General features: G+C 41.4%; 2 protein-coding genes across 5 annotated transcripts in view; both read left to right on the top strand.

The window, feature by feature from the left end:
• Positions 1 to 2,967: 2,967 nt before the first annotated feature.
• On the top strand, positions 2,968 to 7,873 carry LOC146257444 (protein phosphatase 1D-like). The gene is made up of 6 exons (XM_084675076.1): positions 2,968 to 3,660; positions 4,419 to 4,647; positions 4,985 to 5,109; positions 5,294 to 5,475; positions 5,565 to 5,789; positions 6,063 to 7,873. The coding sequence occupies exons 1-6, from the start codon at positions 3,117 to 3,119 to the stop codon at positions 6,453 to 6,455; spliced, it is 1,698 nt and encodes a 565-aa protein (XP_084531202.1). The 5' UTR covers positions 2,968 to 3,116; the 3' UTR covers positions 6,456 to 7,873.
• Positions 7,874 to 9,002: 1,129 nt separating this feature from the next.
• Positions 9,003 to 26,077, top strand: part of bcas3 (BCAS3 microtubule associated cell migration factor) — a 196,270-nt gene continuing 179,195 nt past the window's right edge. For 2 of the 4 annotated variants that reach the window (XM_084673587.1, XM_084673586.1), the window contains exons 1-7: positions 9,003 to 9,151; positions 10,188 to 10,270; positions 10,647 to 10,701; positions 10,895 to 10,970; positions 11,660 to 11,766; positions 16,306 to 16,387; positions 19,702 to 19,774. In XM_084673587.1, the coding sequence (XP_084529713.1) occupies positions 10,200 to 10,270; positions 10,647 to 10,701; positions 10,895 to 10,970; positions 11,660 to 11,766; positions 16,306 to 16,387; positions 19,702 to 19,774 (464 nt within the window). In that variant the 5' untranslated portion in view covers positions 9,003 to 9,151; positions 10,188 to 10,199. Of the gene's footprint in view, positions 9,152 to 10,184; positions 10,271 to 10,646; positions 10,702 to 10,894; positions 10,971 to 11,659; positions 11,767 to 16,305; positions 16,388 to 19,701; positions 19,775 to 26,077 lie in introns of all 4 variants that reach the window. The other 2 variants (XM_084673585.1, XM_084673584.1) reach the window with 2 other exon arrangements.

Below are 26,077 nucleotides of genomic sequence, written 5' to 3' on the forward strand. Positions count from 1 at the left end.
AACGTTCCGTTCCACAGACAGGCAACGCAAATTCAAGCTAGACCTCAATAAACTTAGACTGTGCAGCCCAGATCTAGCCTGACTCTGCCCTTCTACGTACTTCCGCTCAATTTGGATTTTGCTTCAGTACTTGGCTTTGCCACACGCATATATTAACTGATAAGCTAAATGCTGAGCTTAAGGAGAAAATGGAAAGATAACCATGACTAAAATAGGGATTCAATGAAATGACTAGTTTTGCACAGATCCAGCACTGACTTTTTAGATCAGAAGGTGACCCAAACTGCACACTTTGTTTGGAAGAACAGTCATTTAAAATTGCTCAGCATGACTATCATTATTATATCACAAGTATTTCCAATGAACATACACTGCCTCCACAGATCCAGAGGGGGCTTGGACAGTGACAGACTTACTTTGGGAAAACATGCCCTACTGGGAACATTAGGGGAGACTGTTGAGGACAGCATCTAATTGTCTTCTTTGGAAAGGGCAACATTTGGGACACTGTCATGTTGGGGCAGCATAAAGGGCACTTCATAACAGTAACCTTTTCCATTGGAAGTAAGGGCATGGGAACAGTCCAATTTAGGCCATTATAAGGGCACCTTATAGGGTACTGCATCACATTTTCTATACTATAAAGCAGGGGTGTCAAACTCCGGTCCTCGAGGGCCGCTGTCCTGTATGTTTTAGATGTTTCCCTTATCCAGCTCACCTGATTCTTATGAATGGTTGTTACAACAACCCATTTAATTGAATCAGGTGTGTTTGAGCAGGGAAACATCTAAAACATGCAGGACAGCGGCCCTCGAGGACCGGAGTTTGACACATGTGCTATAAAGGAACTCATTAAGACATGTTTTTACATTTATAGAGGGCACACTGTCATTTATTGCGTGGGGCATCCTGGGCACTCAAGCATATTTCACAATGTGAATGGCAGACAGTATGGCACTTTGTCTCATTTTTGCCACTCAAAGGCATTTTAGAAACACTTTCAACCATGGGGGCACCAGGCAGTCACCCCCTGAGTCTTCCACTGGGCCTGGATACACCCATGGGGACAGTATCGTGCACCTATAATATTGTGGAAGCCAGAGGAGAGGTAATATAGAGGCTTGTCAACATATAGGCTACTTTAAACAATGAAAATACTTTATACAATTGAATAAAAAGTCTCCTTGATTCTTTGTGTTTCAAAATTACCTGAAAAACTGATGATAATATTCAGGTACTGCTTGGGCAAAGTATACCCTTCATATTTCCTGGCATAGTTCTAGATCGTCCCACATGCAGAGACATAGACAGATGCAGACAGACTGAACAGTGTCAAGGCTCGGCTAATCATCACTGTGGAGTCCTTCCGCTTCCTGGGCACTATCCTCTCCCAGGACCTCAAGTGGGAACTGAACATTGGCTCCCTCATCAAGAAAGCACAAAAGAGGATGTACTTCCTTCGGCAGCTGAAGAAATTCAACCTGCCAAAGACAATGTGGTGCACCTCTACTCAGCCATCATTGAGTCCATCCTCACTTCTTCCATTACCGTCTGGTACGCTGCTGCCACTGCCAAGGACAAGAGCAGGCTGCAGCGTATCATCCGCACTGCTGAGGTGATTGGCTGCAATCTGCCTTCCCTCAAGGACCTGAACACCTCAAGGACCCTTAGGCGAGCGAAGAAGATTGTGGCCAACTCCTCCCACCCTGGATGTTCCCTGTTTCAGTCACTCCCCTCCGGCAGAAGGCTGCAGTCCATCAGGACCAATACTTCGCGCCATGTTTTTTCCCTTTCGCTGTTGGCCTCTTCAACAAGGCCAAGGGTCCACACTGACTCTAAATGACTTCCTGTTTAAAACACATTGCATTTACACAATTCTATCTTGTACATTTGTATCTTTTGTAATATTTGAATTTTTTGTGTTCTCATATTGTAATTGGCAACTTATATTTTATGGCAACTTAAATTTGATTGTATTGTACATTTTATTCAATTCTAATTCCACTTAGTACTGCAAGTTTATGTACCCTTAGTATAGATAGTCCACATATTTTAATTTTAGGGTCCTATATATTTATTGTATGCACCTTCCTGCCAAAGTCAATTCCTTGTTTGTGCAAACTTTCATGGCAAATAAATCCCTTTCGGATTCGGATTCTAAAGTATATATAAATATATATATTATTTATATATTTTTTAATAATGAAAATTAAATCTAACTAGATAAACTATGATGGGCCTTCTGAACCTATAGGCCCTACTTCTTCCACAGATACTGGTCAGGGTACTCCCGAACCTTGTTTACGTAGCTAGAACTAGAATAATCCACTTTAATGGAACGGAACTCTCGCTAAAGTATGTGAGACTTGGCGAAATAAGTCTCGCTTTCCCTTAATCGACGTTGATGGAACACCCCCCTGATGTTGATAAGTTGCAGTTATCAACATCAATGTCTGCAAAGAAACACGGATAATTCCAACATTATCAAATTGAAATTGATTAAAATGTAGCGATGTTAGTTTGCCAACTAACATAGGCTACATTTGTAATTTAATTTTTTAATTTGATTATATATAGCGCATTATAAAAATGACATAAGCCATCACAAGTTATCTGAAGGATATTCCTCAAATAAATAAACATATAAGACAATAGCCTATTTAGTGTGGCTTCCTTTGAAAGTAAAATTGCATTAATTGCTTTGGAAGACAGTGCCGTTTTGTAAATTATTGCAGGGTTTGCCATATCTCTCTTAAGATTTTGTTCTCACACAGCTTGAAACACAATTATGATGATGTCGGGAGTCAGAAGCCTAAGATATTTGCTCAGAATGTATACAGTATACATTTATTTAATGTTTATTTTATTTTTTACAAGTGAAACGTGGAAAGATAAATATCCAGCAGGGGACGCGCTGGAGTACCTTTCCACCTTCTCCAGTTGCTATCGCTCTGACGTCAGTGCGTTCCTGAGCATGCCTACAAGGCTCGAAAATAAACAAAGACCGAAAAGGGGACAATTGATCACAACCTGCCATAAACTTAATTTTAAATACTTTTTGAGCAATTTAATGTCATATTTATACACCACGGCTTATACAGGACGTGTCTTCAAACATGGACAACTCATTATTGATGCGAGTGAGTGTATTTTCCGATCAGGGAGGCAGAAAATACATGGAGGATGTTACCGAGGTTGTAGTAGAGCCGGAGCCGGGGGAGGACGAGCTGAACGCGGACGAAAAATGCGAAACCAAAGGGGATTGCTCGGCGGTCAGCTCGGTACAAGACGGTGTGCATCCACAGTGGACTATTAAGAATGCATTGAACGACGTTCTGTCTGCGTCTGCACCCACTACAGTAGCATGCACACAATTTGTACAAAATGATAACCGAAGTTGTACTTCCACTGCAACACCATCGACTGAAAAAAACTCGCCGGCAGAGAGCGAGACCGAGAAGAACCTCCCCCATCGCTCTGTGGCGTTCTTTGCTGTGTTCGATGGCCATGGAGGCCGCGAAGCGGCGCAATTCGCACGAGACTATTTGTGGGAATTTATCAAGAAACAACGAGGTTTTTGGTCCAAGGATGACGATGAAGTGTGTTCAGCCATTCGGAAGGGGTTCGTTGCTTGCCACCATGCTATGTGGAAAAAGCTGCGTAAGTTGATAACAAAGCTAGGGTTAGCTAATGTTAGCTTAGCTTGCTAGCGCATTTTCAAGCACTTGACAAGCGATTGACATGACCAATGTGCAGCAATACAACTACCCCTTGTAACATAACACTGTTGTTTTTGCAAAGTTGTTTTGACGTCATTTTCACATCTACGGTTTACCTGGCTGATTTATTAGGTTACCTTAAATACACAATCCACTTAAAATAGATTGCATCTACCATTGCTAAATTGCTCAGGCTGTGGGCTCGACATTGTACTCATGTCGATTCTCTTTGGCCATGTTCTTCTCTCAGTGTAGCACATTCAGCAAAAAATAATTGTGCTCATTAAGGCTATTATATTCATACTCTATCATATTAATCTTTAAGAATGTATTCTGTGAAACAGGACATTTACTAAAAATAGGATATTACGTGTTTTGGTCTTCTGGCTTTGGTCTTGGCTGTGTTGTCACATACATACATCCAACTTTGAAAAGGCATGTCAGCATTTTTTTCTTCAGAAAATTACTTTTCTAAGGGACTGGTAGAAGGTCAGTCTAGTCCTTGGGGTATCAAGAATATATTTGTAATCTCCAGAAGCATCTGTCTTAATTGTGTGACTGCAGGTGTATCTTTATTAAATCTGTCAAGATAAGACAATTCACTGTAATAATGTTACACACTCAGATAATTTCTTGACATTTGTGACTAAAGCTTAGGCCATTACAACATGTTCACATTTTATTTTCTTCACTTTTCAGCGGAATGGCCGAAGACACTAACTGGTCTGCCCAGTACATCAGGCACTACAGCCAGTGTTGTGGTCATCCGGGGGAACCGCATGTATGTCGCCCATGTAGGGGACTCTGCAGTGGTCCTGGGGGTCCAGGATGATCCTTCAGATCAGTTCATCAGAGCTGTGGAGGTCACACAAGACCACAAGCCTGAGCTGCCCAAGGAGAGAGAACGCATCGAGGGGTTGGGAGGCAGGTAAGATTTATAACAACCCAGACCTCAACACAATAGAATCATGCCCTTATGTGCCCATGCATGTCTAGACAACCCCTATGACAAGCAAGCAAGAAAACATTGAAGTCTTATCTATGTCATGGGCGATAACAACATTGTCCCTCAACAAGACCTCTGATGCAACATTGCTGTAACAATGCCAGTAGGCTGTGTTTTCCTTTACAGGGTTGTCTTTTGTTTAATCTATACTGATTACTTGAATAATTGGTTGGATTTGATACACAAATGGTCTGAACCCTTCTCTGATTCTGTGATTAATCCCCCTCCCTGCCCTGGCCCTGGCCCCCTCCTTCCAAAGTGTGATCAAGAAGTCAGGGGTGAACCGGGTGGTATGGAAAAGACCCAGACTTACCCATAATGGCCCGGTCCGTAGAAGTACTGTGATTGACCAGATCCCATTCCTGGCTGTGGCCAGAGCTCTAGGTAACGGCACACCACTGCTTTACCACATACCTCCATGGCTTAAATGTTAACAAGAAAACATTGCTAAACTGCTTGAATTTTTTTGTCATTTTCACCTCAAGCATAAAACCGTTAATGCATCTTAAAATACCAGTACCACCTGAGTATCCACTCGGGAGTATTCCCTTTGTGTCTCTGTCCACAGGAGACCTGTGGAGCTATGACTTCTACAGTGGGGAGTTTGTGGTTTCCCCCGAGCCAGACACTTGTGTGGTAACCCTTGACCCTAGCAAACACCGTTACGTCATCCTAGGCAGCGACGGCTTGTGGAACATGGTGCCGCCTCAGGACGCCGTATCGATGTGCCAGGACAATGACGAGGCTATGGTGAGTGTGGCACAGCCGGGGGCTTTTTATCATCTCTGCCATTCTATGACAGTATATCTGAAACATGTTTTTTTTTTTCGTTCCCGCAGGCTCCGTGCGGAGTCTCCAGCGCCCGTCAGCTTGTGAGCCATGCCTTGTTGAGATGGCGCCAGCGCATGCTTCGTGCAGACAACACAAGTGCCATCGTCATCGCCCTGCAGGAGCCTGGGGCACCCCAGGAGTCCCTTCACCACGAGGAGGTGCTGCTTAACTTAGCCAAGGTGTCTCAGTGTGGACCAACCATGGACTCCCGCTCCAACACACCCATCATCAAGGTGAGTAGAACAGTCTCCTCATCCCCACGCAAACACTTTTACACAATCTAGTGAATCTACAATAAAAACTCAAGGACAGCGGGACATCAATGCTGTCAAAATCACTAGCAGGTTTATTTGTGGCTGATGTCGTGTGTGATTGAGTGGGACTTTTTCACAGTGTAGCAAAGGTTTTGCCGTTGCAGCACATATTAGCATTGGTATAATTCCTGAGATTACATGATTTGCTGTTGTCCATCCCCTTCCTGACTGCTACTGCTTCATTTTCTGCAGGTCCCTGAAGTGGACATGCCCTCAGCTGTGTGTGAGCTCCTCCCCACCCTAGAGCGTCGGAGTGGCCTGTCAGGCAGCAGCCTGTATGCTCTGTCCCTGGTAGACCCCTTTGCCCCTCCACCTCTTCACTCAGACTCAGATGAAGATCTCCCCGGGACTCTCCTTATGGACACCGCTGACATGGGGGAGGGAGATGCCACCAGAGCGCCCGGCAGCAAACGGACTCACGGGGAGTCCTCGCCGTCAGCAACATCAGCGGCCAAGAGAGCTCGGCGCAGGAACAACGGCGAGAAAATATCTTTGAGCCGCAACAGTGGAAAAGACCAGAAACAGTCATCCAACGTTCCAGCACTCCTTCAGCCACACAGCAAGACCACTGTGTGTGTGTGTTGAGACACACTTACAAACTATAAACGTGTGGGCACAGACACACACACATGCTGCCTCCTCTACACCCCTTTTTAAAAGACCATTACAAGTGTTGTGGGTCCTTCCATAAATTAGTATAACATGAAATCCACTGATGTCCAGTCAAACGTTGACGTACAGTTTACTTCCCTGAGATTGACAAGAGCTCAGTTTCACATTATTTACTACTTTTTTCTCATCCAGAATGATGGGAAATTAATTTTAAGCAGTATGTTATTTGAACTTGTAAAATGTTTTACTTTGTGATGCAAACAATTAAATATTAACTTGTGTAAATATTCTTAGTAATTGGTAGTTGTGCAAGTGAGGACATGTTTTACTTCATGTAAAGCAATATATTTTTTATACATTGTTTTATTTTACTATGAGAAAAACGAATCATACCATTTTTAGATTTTCACTGTCATTTACATGTTTTTCTGATTCTTTTTTAATGTAATCATTGGATGAGTTTGTTTGCATAGTCATTTGAAACTGATGGTGCTGCAACAGTAAATTCCAGTAAATTAACAAGCAACCTAAATGTTAATTTGTTATTGATGGTTACCTGTACATACACAGTTGAGAAAGTTACCAATGTTACAAAAGATGCCACCCGGTGGATGTTCTCTGAAACTACACCATTTTGTAACCTTTTTGGAGGGATTTGTCCTCCACATCTACATGAGTCATTTACTAGCCTCTAACTATTGGGACTGAGTTAGATCAGTACCACTCCTTGTTTGTTGTGACATTGCCACAGGTGGAGTTTTAGGAAATGTTCTTTCCTTGTTGAGGTTCCATTCTCCAACTGAACCTAAATTACAGGTTGTGATTTGTCATTCCTATTCACTTCATGCCTTATGTTATGTTGAACTGGTCTGTTCGCATTTTGAGCTTGATAAGATGATTTATGTGTAGCCCAATAAAGTTGGCAGTAAGTAAAAAGCAACCCTTATCACCAGTAAGACTGCTGGGTTTGTGACATTTGGGATTGTGGTATTTGTGTGCTAGTTTTCCCAGGTACATGCTATGGTAAACATTTTGATTAGTTGAGGTCATAAATTTGTTTGATGGCCAAAGTGCAATTTCAACTGGACAAATTGTAGCATTTTTATTACTACATTTCCAAGTTTTACTAAATCACCTTACTCTTAACTTGGACGTATTTGGCTAAAACATGTTTTGGTTTGGTTTGTTGTGTAGATGATTCCTACACAGTGTTATTCAAGGGAAGTGATTCACCTTGATTAATCATGGCATTCTTTTTTGCTTTGTGTGAATAAGATTGTGCTTACAGCATCTAGTGCATGTCATTTGTACAGTGTAAATGTGAAGAAAAAACACTTGGAAACTATATGAAATAAAGATATGTTTTCTCAATAAAGGCTTTACTGAATTTACTTGAATGCAATTATTATATATTATTTGGGCCCTGTACAAAATATTGTACAGGGCCCATCATGTTTAAGTTGCATTAGCCTACATTAATGTTTATGTGCATAAATGCACACACAAACACACACACTATACTGAGCTATTCTGTATCAATTGAAGCAAAATGCATCTTGTCCAATTGGGTTGGACACATTGTTAAAACGAAGTGTCTGGAATGCTTAGTAGTAGGCTACTAAAACAATGAGAAGTTTATAAAGAAAGTATTTTATACAGAACGTGTGTCTGTCAACATTATGTGCACAGTAATAATAATTTCAAAACTTTGTTGCTTGTGTTAAGGGGATTCAGGGTGTCAGGTTAGAGTTATGGTAACCCAGTCTATCTGACTGCAACATTCTATTACAACACATTTACATGCACAAGCATGAGAACCCGTTCAAATACGCACCTTTCCTTCGCTACCGTAGATGAGATGTGGTTACTTAACACTGTCAATACAGCCCGTTCCTTGACACCCCACCCACTTAAAACTGTTAGAATCATACACTTCTGATCCTTGATTTTGTGCAGTAGCCTACTTAATGCAGTTTGAAGTTTGTATGTCGCTTTGGATAAATGCTTAAGCTTGATGAAAAATTGTTGGTTTTTCTGAACTACAGCATACATTTACATTTAGCAGTCGCTTTTATCCAAAGCAACTTCCAAGCCTACCCTTAACTTCTTGGCAAAAATAGCTAAAATCTACTTAGACAAAGTTACATTTGATATTTTCTAATACTTCTATATATTTTAATTGTAATACATATTTTACTGCCCCAGAGCTTGACATCAGTTTCATCACCAAAACACGTGGCAATATGTTATCTCGCGACAAGTCAATGTAAACACACAGCTTTTTCGAGGTTCAACTGAGTTTACTGTATATCACGGGTAATGACAGCCTTATTCGAGTTGACAGACGTAATGACTGAAAAATCGATCGTAAAAGAATGCACCAAAATAATTCTCAGTTCATTAATTTGACATCCAAAATAAATGTATCGAAGAATCGTGAAATCGCGAAGACGAGATATTTTTTTCTCTATAATTTACGCTTCCGATTGGCCAACAAATTTAAAGCACCCGCCTTTTTTGTTCGCCGATTCGCTGAATAAAAGTATACTTATTTTCTGATTGGGTCGCTCTACAGTTCCGCTACACTGTTTTGGTGTTGGATAAAGAGCTTCGTTCAACTAGCATAGTACTAGCCAAACAAGCCAACTTCCTAACAAAAACGTCTTGGGGTTAGTATGACATTTCTAAATTGTTATGCTTATTTATGATTCATGATTTATTTTATGGTGGCACGCAACCTTCTTTCCATAAAATTGTATTTTGGTGTTGCTAAAGTCAGAAGAGTTTAGCATTTATCATAGCTAGCATAGATGCTAGCACGAGCTGGCTAGCTAATTTGTAATTGATTGTAGGTAACAAGCAAGCTACAGTCGACTGGTTATTTTTCAATCACTGCTGCCTATCTATATAGCACATCTTGACATTTACAGTGGTAACGCTGTTACTCTTCAGCAGTTAAATAGTCAAATTCAACTGACAGCGTATCCATCGTGTACTGTGCACTCGGACAAGTGCTTAGTCTAAATATGTTGAACCTTGGGAATAGCTAGTCGTTAGCCATTTCAGTTGCAGTTGTTTGTCGGCGTCTTTATTGTTAATTAGCCAGAAAGGACGTAAGTTAGTTACGAGCAATGATCCATTATGTTGTTACCAGCTTGCAGGTTTGTGTTACTGCTAGTATTGTTGTAAACTCTTTCAGACTATTTAATAAAGTGTGGTTGATGTAGCAAATCCGCTATACGAAATAATCAGAATAGTGTTTAATTGCATATCTATAGATCTCCCTAGTCTGCTCAGCACTGAAGTGCAAAGTTGTTTAAGAAAAATAATGTATTGCTACTTGCCCAAAGTTCCACAGCCATTGCTAGCAAGTGCAACAAAGTCTCTCAGTCATGTATTGGTGAAGTTTGTTTAAATATGTTTAAACCACAACATTGGCAAGTTGAAAATATGGGGTTTCCATCCAAGGTAACGTGGGCTAACCGTGTAATGTTCAATATTTTATTGAATAGCTAAGCAACAACGCAAAATCCTGAGCTGGAGAACCTTAGGTCTCTAGTGGATGGGATGGTAGTCTTTTCTCCCTGTCCGTTCTTGACACATTGCACAAAGGATGACAACAGGAATCCTGACTAATACAATCCCATTGACCTCAATAATGTGTTTGTCTGAAGTAACAGTCATATCCCTGTCTTTTTTCAGCAGAATAAAGACATAATGGCCTCAGACTCTCCGCGCAGACCAAGTCGCTGTGCTGGAGGGGTTGTGGTACGAGCACAGGCTGCCACGTAAGGAATCCTACACACATACACATTTACTACACCGAATCAATCAGAGTTCATCATGTGATGGGTTTTAGTTATTGATTCTTGTAGTTGACACATTTTTTATCCGTTGTTGGTAATCCTATATCTGGTCACTCTGAGATTTGGTTATTATTTTTGTCTCCAGAGAATTCCTGTCTCTGCATATTTTAAAGACCCCAAAGAATAAAACATTACGTGGAGAAATAATTGAGTTGTTTATGACTCCCTAAAATGACTTGTTTATGACTCCCAAATATGACTTGTTTATGTTTTAGCTACTCTTGCAACTGCCTCAAACTGTCTTTCCATGTTGATTATCTATATAGATAGGTTCTTTAAATGTAATCTGTCATTTCAGGGAGCAGTCATATATGGAAAGTGTTGTGACATTCCTGCAGGATGTTGTCCCACAGGTAGGTTCCCATGTTTTCATACTGCTGGCAATTATCACATTGCTTTCTGTTGTCCTCTTAAAGAGTGGATAACTTACATAAGAGACCTCAATTGCCATGTCCAGCTAAGAAATCAAATTAAAACGGAATGGTGACAAATTCTGCATGCATTCTGCCGTTGTTGTCATGTCCTATTAATGGCTCCTCTTTTAAGGCATATACTGGAGCGCCCCCTACTGATGAGAAAGAGAAAATTATCTGGGTTCGATTTGAAAAAGCTGACATCAATGGTTGGTAAAGTTTATAGACATTTGTCAAACAGTTGATGGTTCAATTCTGTGACAGATCTGTCAGTCTCCTAGTAACACTAGGACATTGTGTGTAACATTGTGTGTGCCAGCCAATCAGATCTTGCATTCAATCTGACAGCTGTGTTGATCAGACATGCTAGCATACTCTGTCTATAGAACATTCAGCTATTTTTGAATTATGAAACTTTTGAAATGATTTACTACAAACTTTGAATGATTCTTTAAACAGACCTGAAGTATTGTATGGTCCCCACAGACGGGGTTTGGTTGTCTGTGAGGGCCATCAGGTCTGGAGGCTCGGTTTTTATCACACCCAGTAAAAGGGAGACCGTCACCAGAGTAAAACATTGAGAAGCCATTGTGTTCAGATAAAATGTAGAAGTGACTGCAATGCAGTGTGTTATATGCATGTTTGAGGATGTTATTATGGTAACTATTCTTATGTCACAGGTCATACTGAATCTCTGAATACTCATAATTTTGAACACCTGTGTCAAGGAGGTGTCTTGTCTTATTAGGGTCTAGCAACACTTTTATTTCTCACAAGTGAAATAAAAAGAGTTAGTGTTTGACATCAGTCTAACTCTATGTAGTTCTGTTGATAATTGCTCTGGCCAAAGCAGCACCCAGTCAGATGTCTGACCCCTGCCCTATTTCCCTGTGTCCAGACACGGCTCGCTCTCCAGAGTTCATGGAGATGCATAGCGGCAGCAGCGAACCCCCTCTCTGCCTGATGATTGGCTACTCTGACGGAATGCAAGTCTGGAGCATATCGGTGAGTAGCACTTTGAAATCTTTTTTTAAAATTTTCAGTAAAAAACAACAACTTTAGACAGTTGTTCTTTAAATCCTCCAGGTCTATTTCTGCTCTTTAAGCACCAATAGATTGGCGGGGATAGGTTTCATTTTGAATTTGTCTTTTTCTAAATGATATAATTTTAGTGGCAGTGTGTTTGGAAGGACAGGAAATGTGGGGAGAGAGAGGGGATGACATGCGGTAAAGGGCCTGGGCCTGGGCCACAAGGCCTCAGCCTATATGGTGTGTGCATTAGTCCGGTAAACCACTGGGGCGCCCCTTTTGTTGGTCTTTTTAGGTGGGATGATTTTTTCTCAACCTTAGACTTTTTATTGCCAAAACAAATATCTATGTGTCAAATGTGCGTATGTCTTTATAACCACTAGGTGTCAGTGTTGACTAGTGCAAGACCATTGTTTTTTATTCACTCCGAATGTAATAGTTTTTTTTTTTTTACTTGTATGCATTTACGTATCTATATTAATGACCTAAAGTTCTTAGTCAGAGGATTGCTTTAGTTTTGCTTTAGTTTTGTTGATATTCTATGACAGTTTAAAATTGAATGTACAATTTTGCATTGTTTTGACTGAATTGACCAGACGCATCTATGACTGATGTGGGTTCAAACAAAACAACAGTACTACAGTAACACTGGAACTTAGAACCAGAGACCTTCACTTGCCAACACAACTCTTCAGGAACCTCAATTACCGGCAGCCAAATGGTGCGAGTGACACACACACAGGCCTCCGTGGTAGATGGAGCTTCTCGGGTTGATAGGCAGACAGGCTACTGCATCAGTCCCTGCCTTGCTCCTCTCCATATCACTGAGGAAATAGACCCTGCAAGGAGATGGTGTCTGGCTGACATACTCAAGAGGAGATTCATGCAGACCTGATGTTGTTTGAATGGTTGTATTTTGACAGGAGAATGATGGATTGAAATCTGAAAGTGTTAAAGGTGAATCATAAGAAAGACCTCCAGTACTGCTGACAATGTTATTGAATTAATTCGATATTTCCATTTTGTTTCTTGTATGTGTAGTTGTGAGATGGGCAAAGCCTATAATGTTGGAAAGTTGTTTCTAATGACATTTAAAGTGTCAGATTCTCTTCCAGGAAATATTTGAAATGTATAATTATAGAATTCCTTTTTGGAAAGTTTTGGAAAATCATTACAGGGTTTTGTCAGCTTGGTGAATTAACAAATAACCCACAACTTTTGCAAAGGCCTCACTTGAGTGCTATCAAGTTACATGCACAGCCTGTCACCAAAACATGCAAACTTCACATACATCCTGTGAAATCTAAACAGACTAAAGTCCTTAATCAGTCCCTTTTATAAACATCCACTGGCCACAAGGGAAACAACACACACTTTTTCCCTCGAAAACACACACACACACACACACACACACACACACACACACACACTGACAGGCAAAGGCTGAGGCTGTCTATTAAGTTTGGTGTGGCATTGAACAACCTGTGTGCTGTTCATTGCTCGAGTGCAGGAACTAAAGAGGAGGCCATATGACCAGTGTTATGCCGTATAGTTCCCAGTGAACAGGGTTTTTGGTTCCATTGCTATTCGGTTCACTGAGTTGAACTTTCATCAGCTATCACTTCTATCCCACTATCTCCCCTCTTGAGTTTTATTTATCTGGCAGGTTATGGTGAGGAGGTATCTGGTGTTGCCTTGAGTTCCAAGACGAGATGAAAATGCTTTTGTTTCTGGCCCTCAGTGGTTGTGAAGTGTTTTTGACAGTTGCTAAACTGACACCTTCTATAATGGTCTAGAAACGAGAAACAAGACAGTGAAAACACACATACTCACACACAGTTTCATCTGCTTTCATCTGCTGCTGTGCACACGCATTACTGCCCCCTCAGACTGGGATCTTTGACTGGAGAGGTGTCGCCCGCCATGGGCTGATAACATGCAGACTAGCATGAGCTAATTGTTGGAGTGAAGAGGTGTTGGGAGGGTAATGACCCACTTTGAAGAGTGGTGTGTGGGGCGGCAGTGTTATTATTAAAACTTGCACAGCTACAGTCCCTGATAGAAGCAGACTGATATTCACACTCGCATGGACACACAGTTTCATCAGCTTCAAAGCAAAGGAGTTGTTAACACTGTCTGCTTTGCGTCCCAGTAGTGAGAATGGTCCGCACATGTATGAGCTTATTTGGCATCATTCATTTTCAGTACACTCAATAAAACAAACTGTCAATTCAGTTAAGTACTGAATGTGACCCAAACAGAAAATATATGTCACAGTGGACGATTGTTCAGCTCAGAGATTAAAACACCAGTTTCCACAATATCTCTGACTCACAAATGCAATGAAAAAGTCAAACAAAAATAGAATATATATATATATATATATATATATATATTTTACAAAATGAGCAATTTGGCGCATTGCCTGGCTTGTGGCCTGCTATGAGCTGCTAATGTAATGTCGCCTATGTTGTTGATGGCTGTCTATGTCCCACAGAGCCTCGGAAGGCCAGGATGAGCGGAAGGGTAATGCACAATAGCCTTCGTGGCATTATCCTAAAACCTCCACACACAATCCAGCAAATTCCATTACTCTCCATTTCCCACCAACCCCACCACCTCCCTTTTGATATTTTCCTAGTATCTGTGTTTCTTTTAACCCGCCCAGTGGGTCCCATGCTCTGGGTAATCTCTGGGCCACCACTTGGACCTGAGCACTTTTAATAAAAACACAGGCTCCAAATCCGCCACTTTGAAAAGACTACTAATTGCGCAAAAGAGCGATCATCCCCTCAGATGGGTTTATGGTCTTAAAACATGCGGATTAAGGCACCGGTAATGTGATAATGCATGTTTCACTGTAATTTAACGCAAAGAAGAAAGAAAAAAAAGAATCACAAAAGTAGGGCTTTAGCTCTTAAAACAATGTGCCATTACATGCGTCAAGCCTCAATTCAAGCCATCAAGGGTCTTGACCCTGCGTATCCAAGCATTCATACGTCAGCCTGACACACAGGATGCCATACTCTTATCTGCCACCAACCATAATCCTTGTGTATCTACATTTAACTGTTAGAGTAGATGTGGTAACTAGCATCCTGCTAGTTCTTGTCTGTGTCCTGGAAAACATATTTCCAGTACCATAGCTCTTAATAGTCAGAAGGTCAATACCCGTTGAGGTTAAATGTACCTACTACTGCCAGTGGTACCAGTCTGTCGTGAAACCCCCTAGTCACCCTCCCCTCTGGGCCTGCCACAGGAAGAGTAGGCCGCTCGTTTGCATTGCAATGCTACGGGGGACCATTATTCTGAGCTTGGTAGCTTTTACTCTGCGGTTTGGCTGGCACTTTAACCACCGACCCCGACCCCCCCCCCCCCCCCCCGCCACCCTACTTCCCTTCTCTGTGCCCCCCCGCCTCCACCATGAGAAACCCATTCCACACAGTAGGAATAGATTATTTTTCTTACAGTGTGAACAAATCCCTCTTTGTATCCCAGCCCCCCCTGCATCATTGTCTCTCGTCTTTGTCCCTGACACTGTCCCACACCCCTCCCATCCCACTGCCTTCCCCCTGGCCTGACTTTTATCCTTCCAACCGGTGCAGCTTGGTCACCATGCTGAGGTCAATAATTCTATTAGGATGTATCGCCGAGTTGGCTGGCCCTGGCCTCAGGATGGAATAGAATGATTGGAAGGATGCGCCTGTTGACTGCAGGAGCGTTCCTAAGAGCATGCTAAACTGGTGACTCCACCAAGGATTAACTTGTTTATTATGGTGGAGATGCAGCTAATGATGATAATAATAAGATTATAGGGCTGTGTTTCTTCTTCGACAGATATCTAAAATGTGTAGTATGTTGTGGGATGATTGTTGGAGTGCCTTACGCTTAATGGATTTGCTGCACCTCATTTGTCAATGGGTGGACTGGTACACAGAGTATCTGAATACAAAATGACCCCTTTTTGTTCCTTTTGTTAATTTTTTCTTGCCCTTGAAAAGACATGGCCTTTTTCCATTAAGGTCAACATTTTGACTGACAATCCCTAGAAACTAAGCATCTAAATGCCCTGCAAAGCCAGGTCAGCAATTAAACCAGAGTTTATCCACTGGTGCGAACTATGAAACGGTTATCTCTTCTTCCTTTTCAGGATCATATCTTTCAGAGCCCTTTCACACAATTCAAAAGCCATCAGAATAAACGAGCTGGGTTCTTAGACTGAGACAGCCTTGTCTCCCCCGCCCATGTCTGAGTTTAGAGTCATTGATGTGGCTTGGAAGCTATACATTGTCTTGTGGTTGAATCTGGGTTTATCATTGGTTTATTATGATGGGGTCACAAGGGTACAGTCTGGCAATACATAAAAGGCCTGAAGTGTGTGTGTGTGTACGCCTCAGTGTATAGGATGTGCTAGTTATTACCATGAGCGTTTATGCAGTGTGTTACAACAATCTATGTACTTGTGTCTGTGAGTCTGCTTTTTCTACCCCAGTATGTGTTTGTGTTTCTCCTCAGTTGAGTGGCGAGGCCCAGGAGCTGTTCTCTGTGCGCCATGGTCCAGTGCGAGCGGCCTGCATCCTGCCAACTCCCCTCATCAGTAAGTATCTATGAGAGAGAGATATAATGGTACAATAACAATATTCAAATTCTATTCCCTGCCGTCACGTGCCCAAGACTCAGACTTCACTGCCAATACATCACAGTCAATACAGGCCCACGCTGGCCTGGTAAACAGACTAGGAATTTAGCCTAGTTACAGCTTGGAGTCAGTTGTGACTCATGATTCAATCAAACGCTTTTTAAGTTGAGGACTCAATCTAGCCTAGAGGAAAAGCAGACCAGCTTTCCGTCTTAGAGTTAGTTATATTTGAGGTCATATCCCATATCCTTTGACTGTGATGCACATAGTTTACGACTGCGCTTTCAAGAGACGCTGTCCCAAGACGCTGTCGTTCCGGAATTGAGAGGAGAGCTCAGCTGTTTTCACCTTGTCATGTCACATGAACTGCTTCACCACTCCTCTGTCCGCCGCTTTCTCTGCAATATTTATCCACCAAATATGCAGAAGTGGTGGAAATGTGCTGTAGCTGAATTTATGTACTTCAAAGCACATTTGCCTTGTTTTTTTTCCTCCTTTGTGCGTTTTGCAATGCTACAAAGAATCTTCTTTCTCCAAAAAAGGAATCACTTGGATATTTTGAAATCTGTTGTCAGTGTTCAAGGACGATACTTGAAATTAAGTTAAGTGTGTCATAATTCAGCAGTTTGGGGTTGCAAAGTTTTTTTCACAGTGATACATCATGGTGAAATTAAAGACTGCTGCCCTCTGTTTCTTACTAGAGGCTCTTGCCAAAGCCCTCCCTCTCTCTCTTCCATGTTCTCATCTTAATATTAAAGTCAGTCCTTGAAGATTAGTGTTGGCCTGGCCTCAGCTGCCTCTGGCTGCCTCTGAAGTGAGAGACTTTGCCGGCAAACTGCTAGTGAACCTCTCTCTCTCAATCTATCTATTGATCGTTTCTCTACCTTTATCTAACAATCTCTCCGTCCCGCTGCTCAAGTTCCCTTTTTCATGCTCTCTTTTTTTTTTTTTTTTTCTTCTACCTATTTTCTCCCTCTACCCTTTTGTTTATTCATCCTTCCATTTCCTCTCCCCCCTGTACCTCCTTGAATCTCTGATCACAACTGTCTCATCAGCCATATTGTATTATGGGGAGTAATTGCATTTATTAAAGGTTAGCCAAGGAAGAGAAACAGCCCAAAGAACATACTCAGGGTTTTTATTGAATCATTTTCAATCAGACCACAAATAAAAGGGAAGAAAAGGTGAAAGATTACCTCTGCACGCCATGGGCCAGCAGTGCTTTTAGGATTTTTTTTGGTGCTTTTTTTTCTTCTAATAGCGAGGTAACTGGTACGGTGAAGTAAAAAAACAAGCCTGTGGAAATGTTTCATTGGATTATTCGTCCCCATACTCCCATCCACACATAGAATACATATCAGGATCAAAGTTTATTTTTAACTATTACTGTGGTGATAAATTGACCTATTCCCCGGCAATGCACCTGATTCTATCTAATATAAAGCATTCACCTATTTAAGGCCCAGATTCAATTGGATTTCCTTTGTTCCGCCAATTTGTTCTTCTCCAGCCATGAAGTTTGAATCTGCTGTCACTGCAGGTATCATTCAGCGCTGTGAGAAGCACCATGAACTGTTAGCATGTGGCATTTCTTGGTGAGAAAATCAGCTTTTTGTTCTCGGTCCATGTTCCGGTCCTTTGGCAGATTTCAACAATGCACAATGACAGCATTGAAAGGGGGCTCTGGAAGGGGATGAAAGCTAACTACAGTAATGGGAAGCAGCAGATACCCGACACATGAGGGGAGCGATTCTCTCTGTGGAATATAGAAATGGATTGTACTAGCGGAGGGGAGGACACTGATTGCAATCTGCCAGGGCGCAAACAGTGTTGCACTGTGGCCGGCTGTTAAAAGGCCAATTGTTTGGGATGTGGAGCCTGGGTGGGCGGATTTTGGAAAAGTCCCGAAAATAGGTGTTGATTCTAATAAGGCAAGGTTCCTTTTCCCAGAATAGAAGAGGAAACAGCGGTTTTCCGAAGGGGAACAAATCTGTTTATCCACTCTCCCGGGTTTTGCATCCTCCGTCCTTTCGGACAACTGACCCTCCAAGTGTCCTCAAATACAATAGATGATCATTGACCATGTTTGGAATATGCTGTAGTTAGCTGTCCTTTTAGCTTGTTGAACAGAGAAGTCTCTGACGTATATATCTACCTTGCATAGCCATCATTTAAACTGTTTCATTTTCTGAAAAATGAAAGTCAGTTTGACAGCAATTACAGTCCTAAACCTAATTCTATTATAAATAAGATCAAAACCAGCTATCGCTCACGAATAGATGTATGGACATTTGAACAAAACTGAGCAGATATACCTGCAATCAATGCAGAATCACTCTGATTTTTGTCATCAGATACTAGGCCTATTTAAAAAAACAAAACAATCCTTTGTTAAAAACAAAACAAACAATGTTATTTTTATTTTTACTAAACGCTTGATTTACTAAATGGAAACCATTTCTTCTTTATGAGCCATCACATTTGTAATACAGCTCAGTATTGTAACTGCTTGTGATGTCTGATGACAGAAATATGAGGACATAAGGTTCTGGAGTGTGAAGGGTTGGAGGAGCAACATTCTCTGCTCCCACGCCACACCACAGGAACTTACACTGATTACTGTCAAACCCAAATTACAGCCCTTTAAAGGCTAATATCTTCCTCAAGCCCCCATACCACCATTTTCAGTTTTTAAAGCTAGATTAACAAAGGAAAATCTGTGATCTATATTGTTAATGTAACAAGTTTTCTCCACCCTTAACAGAGGGACCAATGGTAAGCCTCCCATTTCTCTTTCTCTTCTTGCTTTCTGTACTCTACCCTTTTCTCTCTTCCCTAGTGTGCCTCAGTGTGGAAAGATGTAAATTCAACACATTGCTAAGGGTGGCGTATCAAAGTCTCCTTTTTAATGTCAATATAATTCAATTTGATTCCCCATAAATCTTCATGCAAACCGGGCATTATTTAATGGTCAGTGTTGATGAGTCCCTACTAAGTTAACAGATACAAGATGAGGGGAGCGGAGGAAAAACATCCAAAAACCATTAAGAAAATATGTGGTACACACACGCACAAATATATATAATATTCTTTATGGATATTTTTACTCCCCTCATACTGTTATTTGTGGGCAGTTGTTATAATGTAATCAGCACACTTCCTGGAGTGGTAGCAGACCTCCCAGTGGCCTCTTTAATGAACGTCTCTCATTTTTGTGTCACTCAGTTGTACAATTCTTCAGTCCCTCATCCTCTTCCTCTTGTGCTTTCTAGATCCTCTGAATGTGGACGGTTTTGCAGACAAGAGACCGCTGCTGGGGGTGTGCAAGAGTACCGGGTCCTCAGGGTAAGTTCTGACCCTGAACCTGATGCCTGTGACATCACTTCCTAGGTCAACTCAAAGTGGATTATGTCTTGCACTTTCCCATTCCAGTTTAAGTATTGTTAAATTCACAATGTCCAAACATGCCCAATCCTTAAAGGGACTTTAAGGGATGAGTCTTTTAGTGACCTGGCACAAAAACTTTACAGTACAAGACTTTCCTCCATTGTAGGAAAGTGGATTTTACTGATGTCAATTAAACAGAGCTACAGTCCATTAGCTGTAACCAAGTGGCATTTTGAAGGAGGTCAAAGTTTAATCCTGCTCACTCACTCACTCGTAATTCAGTTTCCATATGTGCTAACCATGACCATTGGTCGGTGGTGATGTACGTCAGTTGGCGTTTAAGCAGCCTCTTTTCATTGGGTGCCCCTTTTTGACTTGTCTGTTGCATGATGAGAAGAGTCGTGTCTGCTCTAGTCATTCTACTTCTCTGGCCTGCCTCTGTTTTCGGCTTGATCATTTAGACCCTTTGCATAATCAGGCACAGGGAAAATCCTGAGAATGTCACGGCAACATGACTGAGTCACATGTTATGTACTGGTCTGCTCGTAACAGATTTTGGTTGGCATATTTTGACCTATTCAAATTATCAAACTATTATGTGCTTGAATGTTGTTTTGACATTACTGATAGTGGTTAATAAAGTAAAATAATAAGGCAGCACAGCAAAATAAGGCTGGCTTATTTAGTAAACTCACTTTATGGAACAGGGCCCAGGTCATATAGCATTACAACATTGTGAACAAGATATGCTATTGGTAGGTTTATCCCTATTTGATCATTGTAGGCTTGATTCGTGATTGACAAAATGAAGTTGGAGTACATAGAGTACCAGAGACTTTTGAAACACAACATGGAGGAGGTAAACTTACTCCCTTGAACTAATGGAGTGTCCTGTCACTGTTGTCTTTATGACATTTTCCCTTTTAAAAAGTGTGGAAAGGGGGAGTGTTTTGACTGTTCTCCATGACATTCAGATGTTATGAGGTACAAATCTTAAGTAAGTTTGAAAGGCTGTAGTTTTCGGTGTGTAATAAGAAGCATTAAAGGACCCCACCCCCACCCTTGCGTACGCTGTCGGGGCCCAGGGTGTGATCGTCTGGGATGGAAACAGCCTTTGGGATCGCTGGTCAGGCTGACTAAAGCTGGGTATTGGAGCAACTGAAGCAGTTTCAGAACCTCCCTTTATGGAGGGAGAAAGAGAGAGACAGAAAGAAGAGAAGATCAAGCAGACATGTGGCCACTTGGGGAGTGGGGAGTGGGCACACCATGTCCTGACCTGGTAAAGGGGGGAGAGAGGGAACGAAAGTGTAAGAGTGAAATGCAGAGAGAACTCCGGGCGTGCTGCTTTCGTCTCTACATACACAGCCCCTGCTCTCCCTCCCACCATCCTACCCCAGGCTCCTCCCATTTTCCCTGCTCCTCTTCCAGAACAGCACAAAATTTAACTCGATATTTCCTCCCCGGGAAATGAAATAAGGAAGTCTGTCTTCGGCTGGACTTTGATGAGGACCACCTTCCCGATGTTTTCCAGGGACTGCGGCCGCCGCCGCTGCAGCCCTTGCCATGTCGTCATTGACGCAGACACAGGGAGGGTTTTGACGGTTTGGCTGAGCACCCATGCGACGCTTGGCGATAATGCTGAAAACATGCACTGTGTTGAAAGGCAGAAACCCTGACCTCTGGCTGAATGGCAAGGCCCGTGGCGTCTTGTAGAGAAGTGTTTGGTAAAGAACACTACATTAATAGGCAGGAAAACCCCCTAAGGGCACAGTACTTTCCATTGGGCTGGGTCATACACTTACTAAGGTCCTCACACAGTTTTTAGCATATAATCATTTTGAAATAACAGCTTTTGTCAACCACCAAAAAGGATGCCGTCTTGACACTTAAATGGAAAACAGATTGGAGTCTTGGCCGCTACAGGAGCGCTGGTTTAGGAGTTGGTTCAGTCAGCTCTAGGCTTAGATTACAAGATCTGCAAATTAAAGGAAAACCAGAGAAGGAAAAAAAAAAAAGTGTGCCGATCCCTCTTTTGTGGACTAACCCAGCCAGGCACACTCAACATAATTGTATCAATGGAAAGGATTATACGTTAAGTCCCAACAATGTATGGATCTAGTGATTTTCCTGACAGCAAAGTTACATGTGCGTCCCCTTCATGCTCTGCATCGGTGCCAGTGGGCTTTGGGAATTAGTCAAGAATGCCTGTGCCATTGCAAGCCCTGGTATGCCTCTTCACAGATCTGGAAAGGATTTGTGTTTTCCAACCCCTGCCGTCATTCTTATTCTTTTCTTTCATTCTAATAAGGTCTGCAGGTATTACAATTTTGAAAGATTTAAGGCTGCTGTTTCACAACGAATGCAAATTGTATGGGTAATGCGGAGGTGCTTAACCATTTGTGGGTGTCTCAGAGGACACTCTCCTAGGGTAAATGTTCATTGCCACGAAGCATGCCTTTATCCTCCAGCCTCTGAGAACTGGACTGTTGCAGTCTCAGAGAAGTCTGTCAGTAGATTCACTGACGTATTCACCCCTGCAGATGCTTCAGAGGATGTGGGTGCATTTAGTTCTCTCTCTCTCTCTCTCTGTCTCTCTGCCTCTATCTCTCTCTCTCTGTTCTAACCAATATAGTCTTCTGTCATCGTGGAGATTACTACATCATTAGTTTTTTGGGGTCCCTTGACACAACAGTGATATCATGTGGTCACCATGACTATCTGAGCCTGTGTTGACACCCCCCCCCCCCAAAAAAAAGGCCCTGGGCAGCAGCTGTAGTGTAACCTGCTACCACTGTCTGACTTTTCAGTCTCTTTTAAATGGTATCCCGGTGATTTACAATTATGTAATTCAAATTCCGGAGTATATTTTTGTAAAATATTGAGTCATATTACTTAATACAATACATTTCTAGTTTTTCTTATGAAATAACATAAATATCAAAATGCTTAGGCTGTTGTTGGAATTCTGAGGCAGCAAAATATTTAGTCATTTAGCAGACGCTCTTATCCAGAGTGACTTACAGTAAGTACAGTAAATATATAGTATCTTGTCTATACAAACAAGTTCAACCATGACAGAAATAATGGTTCATCGCTAACAGATTACAGTGTAATAAATCTGAGGGTTAAGTCAAGGATTTTCACACAACATTAATCAAAACTGCGGATAGTATTTGTTTAAAGTAAGTATAAACATCACATTTGATCTGTGCTTTTATCTGCATCAAAACCCTATTTGTATTCAAAATGGACACCTGTAAACAAAGCGAGAGTGATCCTAAAGGATACGTGTCATGTCCCCTGTCCAGTGTCTTTATCCAAAGCCTCTCTATAGTAAGTCCTGTTGTCACCTAATGGCTCGTTATTAATTACAGTATTGCGGGCGATAAACCCCACTCATTCCACATAACATTTAAAAGAAAGCCTTATGTGATACTAAGCCTCACTTTTCATTGCATTTTCATGACAGGTTTAGCCAAACAGATGCGAGGTTTCCCCCTTTCTAAAGTGTATTAAATGGAAATCTGCAAGCGTTTGTATTAAAAGAAGCACCAGATTAAAGGGATTTGGATAACTGACGCTTTTAAAAACCAGCATGAGACCGTAGATTCTTTCCTCAGGCACACTATGATCCTTGTACTCCATGCACGCACGCACACACACACACACACACACACTATAGCGAATGTGTGCGGTCCATTGGCTATGAAGTTTGTTAATAATTCAAGACGAATCAAGAGTCTGAGCAATTGTATGACCTCTATTCTAATATTGGTGCCCTTTGTGCTTACAATATTTCCTAGTTGATTCAAACACATTAAAGTGTGTGCAGTACTCAAGTACATTTAGAAATGGATACTGATCTTTGTTTATAAAAAAAATCTGTCAGTGTGGATGTCGTGTTCACTTAAAAAAAACATTTGGATGAAATCATGCGCTTTTGTCTTGTTTTCATGAATGGCGAATGTCTGTAATCTCATCCCAACTTCCTATTTTTTGGCGCAGGCATACTGGTAAAACTGTCCAGTCTCTGGCTTCGTTTTGAAGAGTTTATTTTGACTTGCACGTCTGTTTTCTGTCTGCCGAAAATATGTTCTGCCTCACAAGTTTTCCCTCCTCAAATAGGAAGTCAGATTAAACACAGTAGTACTGGAAGTAGTATACATAAACATTTCCTTGACTGTCGGAATGATGTGTAATTACTTTTCAGTTGACAGAATAGCCTATTCAGTGTGCTTGCCACAGCCTTTTACTCTCTGAACAGTTTCACACAATCTACATTTCTTTCAAAATGGTACATTTCTGACAATGCTGTCCATGACAATTAATTTGATACATTTTCATAATTTTGTCTGTGCAAGGATGACATATAACTAATTTAGTGAAACCTAGGTTAAGTACCTCTCCTGGAAAGAAACCAGTACACTGTACTTTAACATGGGATTTGAACCAGGGTTCAGCTCGTTACTTAGACATATTTTCAACTTGGAAGCTGTTACTGTCGATAAGAGAGTGGAATGGACCAGAGGGATGCTAATGGTATTTAGCACTCAGTCGTTCAGTCATGGATTCTTCTTCCTCTTAAGTTGCTCTGAGAGTCTGCAGGTGCAGGTTGCTCCTTAGATCTTGGCTCGGTGCATTTCGTGCAGACTGTACAGTCATATAACTCAAGGTCTCCAAGGAAAGGAAGACCCTCTCTTGGAGGAGTTTAAAGCAGTCTGCCATATTTTCCATTCGTATGTTTTCATTCTGTCACTGATAGCTATATCTATTTCTTAATTACCAAAACGTCATTGGGCTTTTGAATTTAAAAAAATATTTTGTACTACTTTTACCCTCATCAATAGCAACACATTAAGTTGGTATATTGCAAGTTATAGGTTATTAATACTCATAATTCTCTGATTTATGAGAGCATTTTAACTCCTGAGATTAATGATGCATTAATGTATTAATCTCTGTTAGATATTGATTCGGTGGTATTGTTTCCTTATGTTATATGTAATTTAATGTTCCAGGCCATTCAATTATATTGATGGATATCTCAATGTGACTCTATTCTGTTATTGTCTACGTGGCCAGTGTCTTATCAGACAGTCTTTTATTTTTTATTTTTTACAAGGAATAGCTTTTGAGTTGCTTCTGTGTAGTGCCACCTGTGTGACTGTTGTGTGGTTTAGTCTTTGAACACTGTGGCAAAAGAACACAGTTGCATCACTGGGGAATGTGTTTTCAATATGCCGTTGTACTGTACTGAACGTAGAGGATTTTTTTTTCTGGCAGGGCTGCAGACATGAAGTTGCGGTTGAACTTTTTACCCTAATTACTTTCCCGCTAATGCCCGCGGCGTGCCGGAATCACTGTGGCCCCCCTTGGGCCAGCAGCAGCCTCTGATGTGGCCAGCGTTTGTTGTGTGTTGGGTCCGAGAAGAGGAAGAGGACGGGAGGAGAAGGCATTTGGAGGGGAAAGGATGTGTGGAGAAAGAAGTGGGGGGGGGGGTTTGAAAGAACTAGTCAAACCTCCTGAATGTTGTGTCTCTTTTGCCACCCACATCTCTTGATTCCTATGTAAATATTGTAATTGCTGTCATCTGTACCTTTTTTGTTGTTGTCTGCAAGTAGAAAAGACTGTTTTAAATCAAGGACAGAGAGTTTGATCTTGGTCCAAAGATTAGTTCTGCAAATTTCTATGTCCTTAGTAAAAAAAAAAAAAAAAAAAGAAGTATTCTTTGAGACATACCCAAGTGTCTCAAAGAAGCAAGCAAAACCAGATGTGATTACATTTTAAATAAACAGATCATCCTAACATCCAATACTAACATAATTAGTCTAAAATAGGTGCATTTGGATGGGACTTCCAAAATTTTGGTTGGTGTTAAAATATATATTTACGGTAGACGCATCCTACAAAGTTCAATCCATTGGTTGAAATGTGCACAAGAATACCCAAGTTTGTATGAAATGGAATCCCTGATGTGGGCATTCTCATCCCCTCTCACAACACTTCCAGCCTGCTGACATCCCGATCAACATCATGATGGAAGGTTGTTTTTGTTTTGCATTTCCACCGTGTGATTGTCGTTCACATTCATGCAACTCGTAAAAAATGGGCTGCATTCGGAAACGTGATGACGTTCTTCCCTTGTAAATACATTTATTTGCCTCGTTTTAAATCCCTTTCCAGGTTTCCCCCTGCGGATCGCCCTGCCACAAGAAGTGGATGCGGTTTTTATTCAACGGTTCACTTTCATAAAACAAAAAT

Source organism: Hypomesus nipponensis, chromosome 15 (assembly GCF_054491055.1).
Source record: "Hypomesus nipponensis isolate SF chromosome 15, ASM5449105v1, whole genome shotgun sequence".
NCBI classification, from domain to species: Eukaryota; Metazoa; Chordata; class Actinopteri; order Osmeriformes; family Osmeridae; genus Hypomesus; species Hypomesus nipponensis.

Excerpts from the sequence above, each read along its gene's own strand:
- LOC146257444 (XM_084675076.1), top strand. The coding sequence starts at position 3,117 with ATGGACAACTCATTATTGATGCGAGTGAGTGTATTTTCCGATCAGGGA. Across the intron at positions 5,110-5,293 it reads GGCTGTGGCCAGAGCTCTAG|GAGACCTGTGGAGCTATGAC; the intron begins GTAACGGCACAC and ends CTCTGTCCACAG. Across the intron at positions 5,476-5,564 it reads AGGACAATGACGAGGCTATG|GCTCCGTGCGGAGTCTCCAG; the intron begins GTGAGTGTGGCA and ends TCGTTCCCGCAG.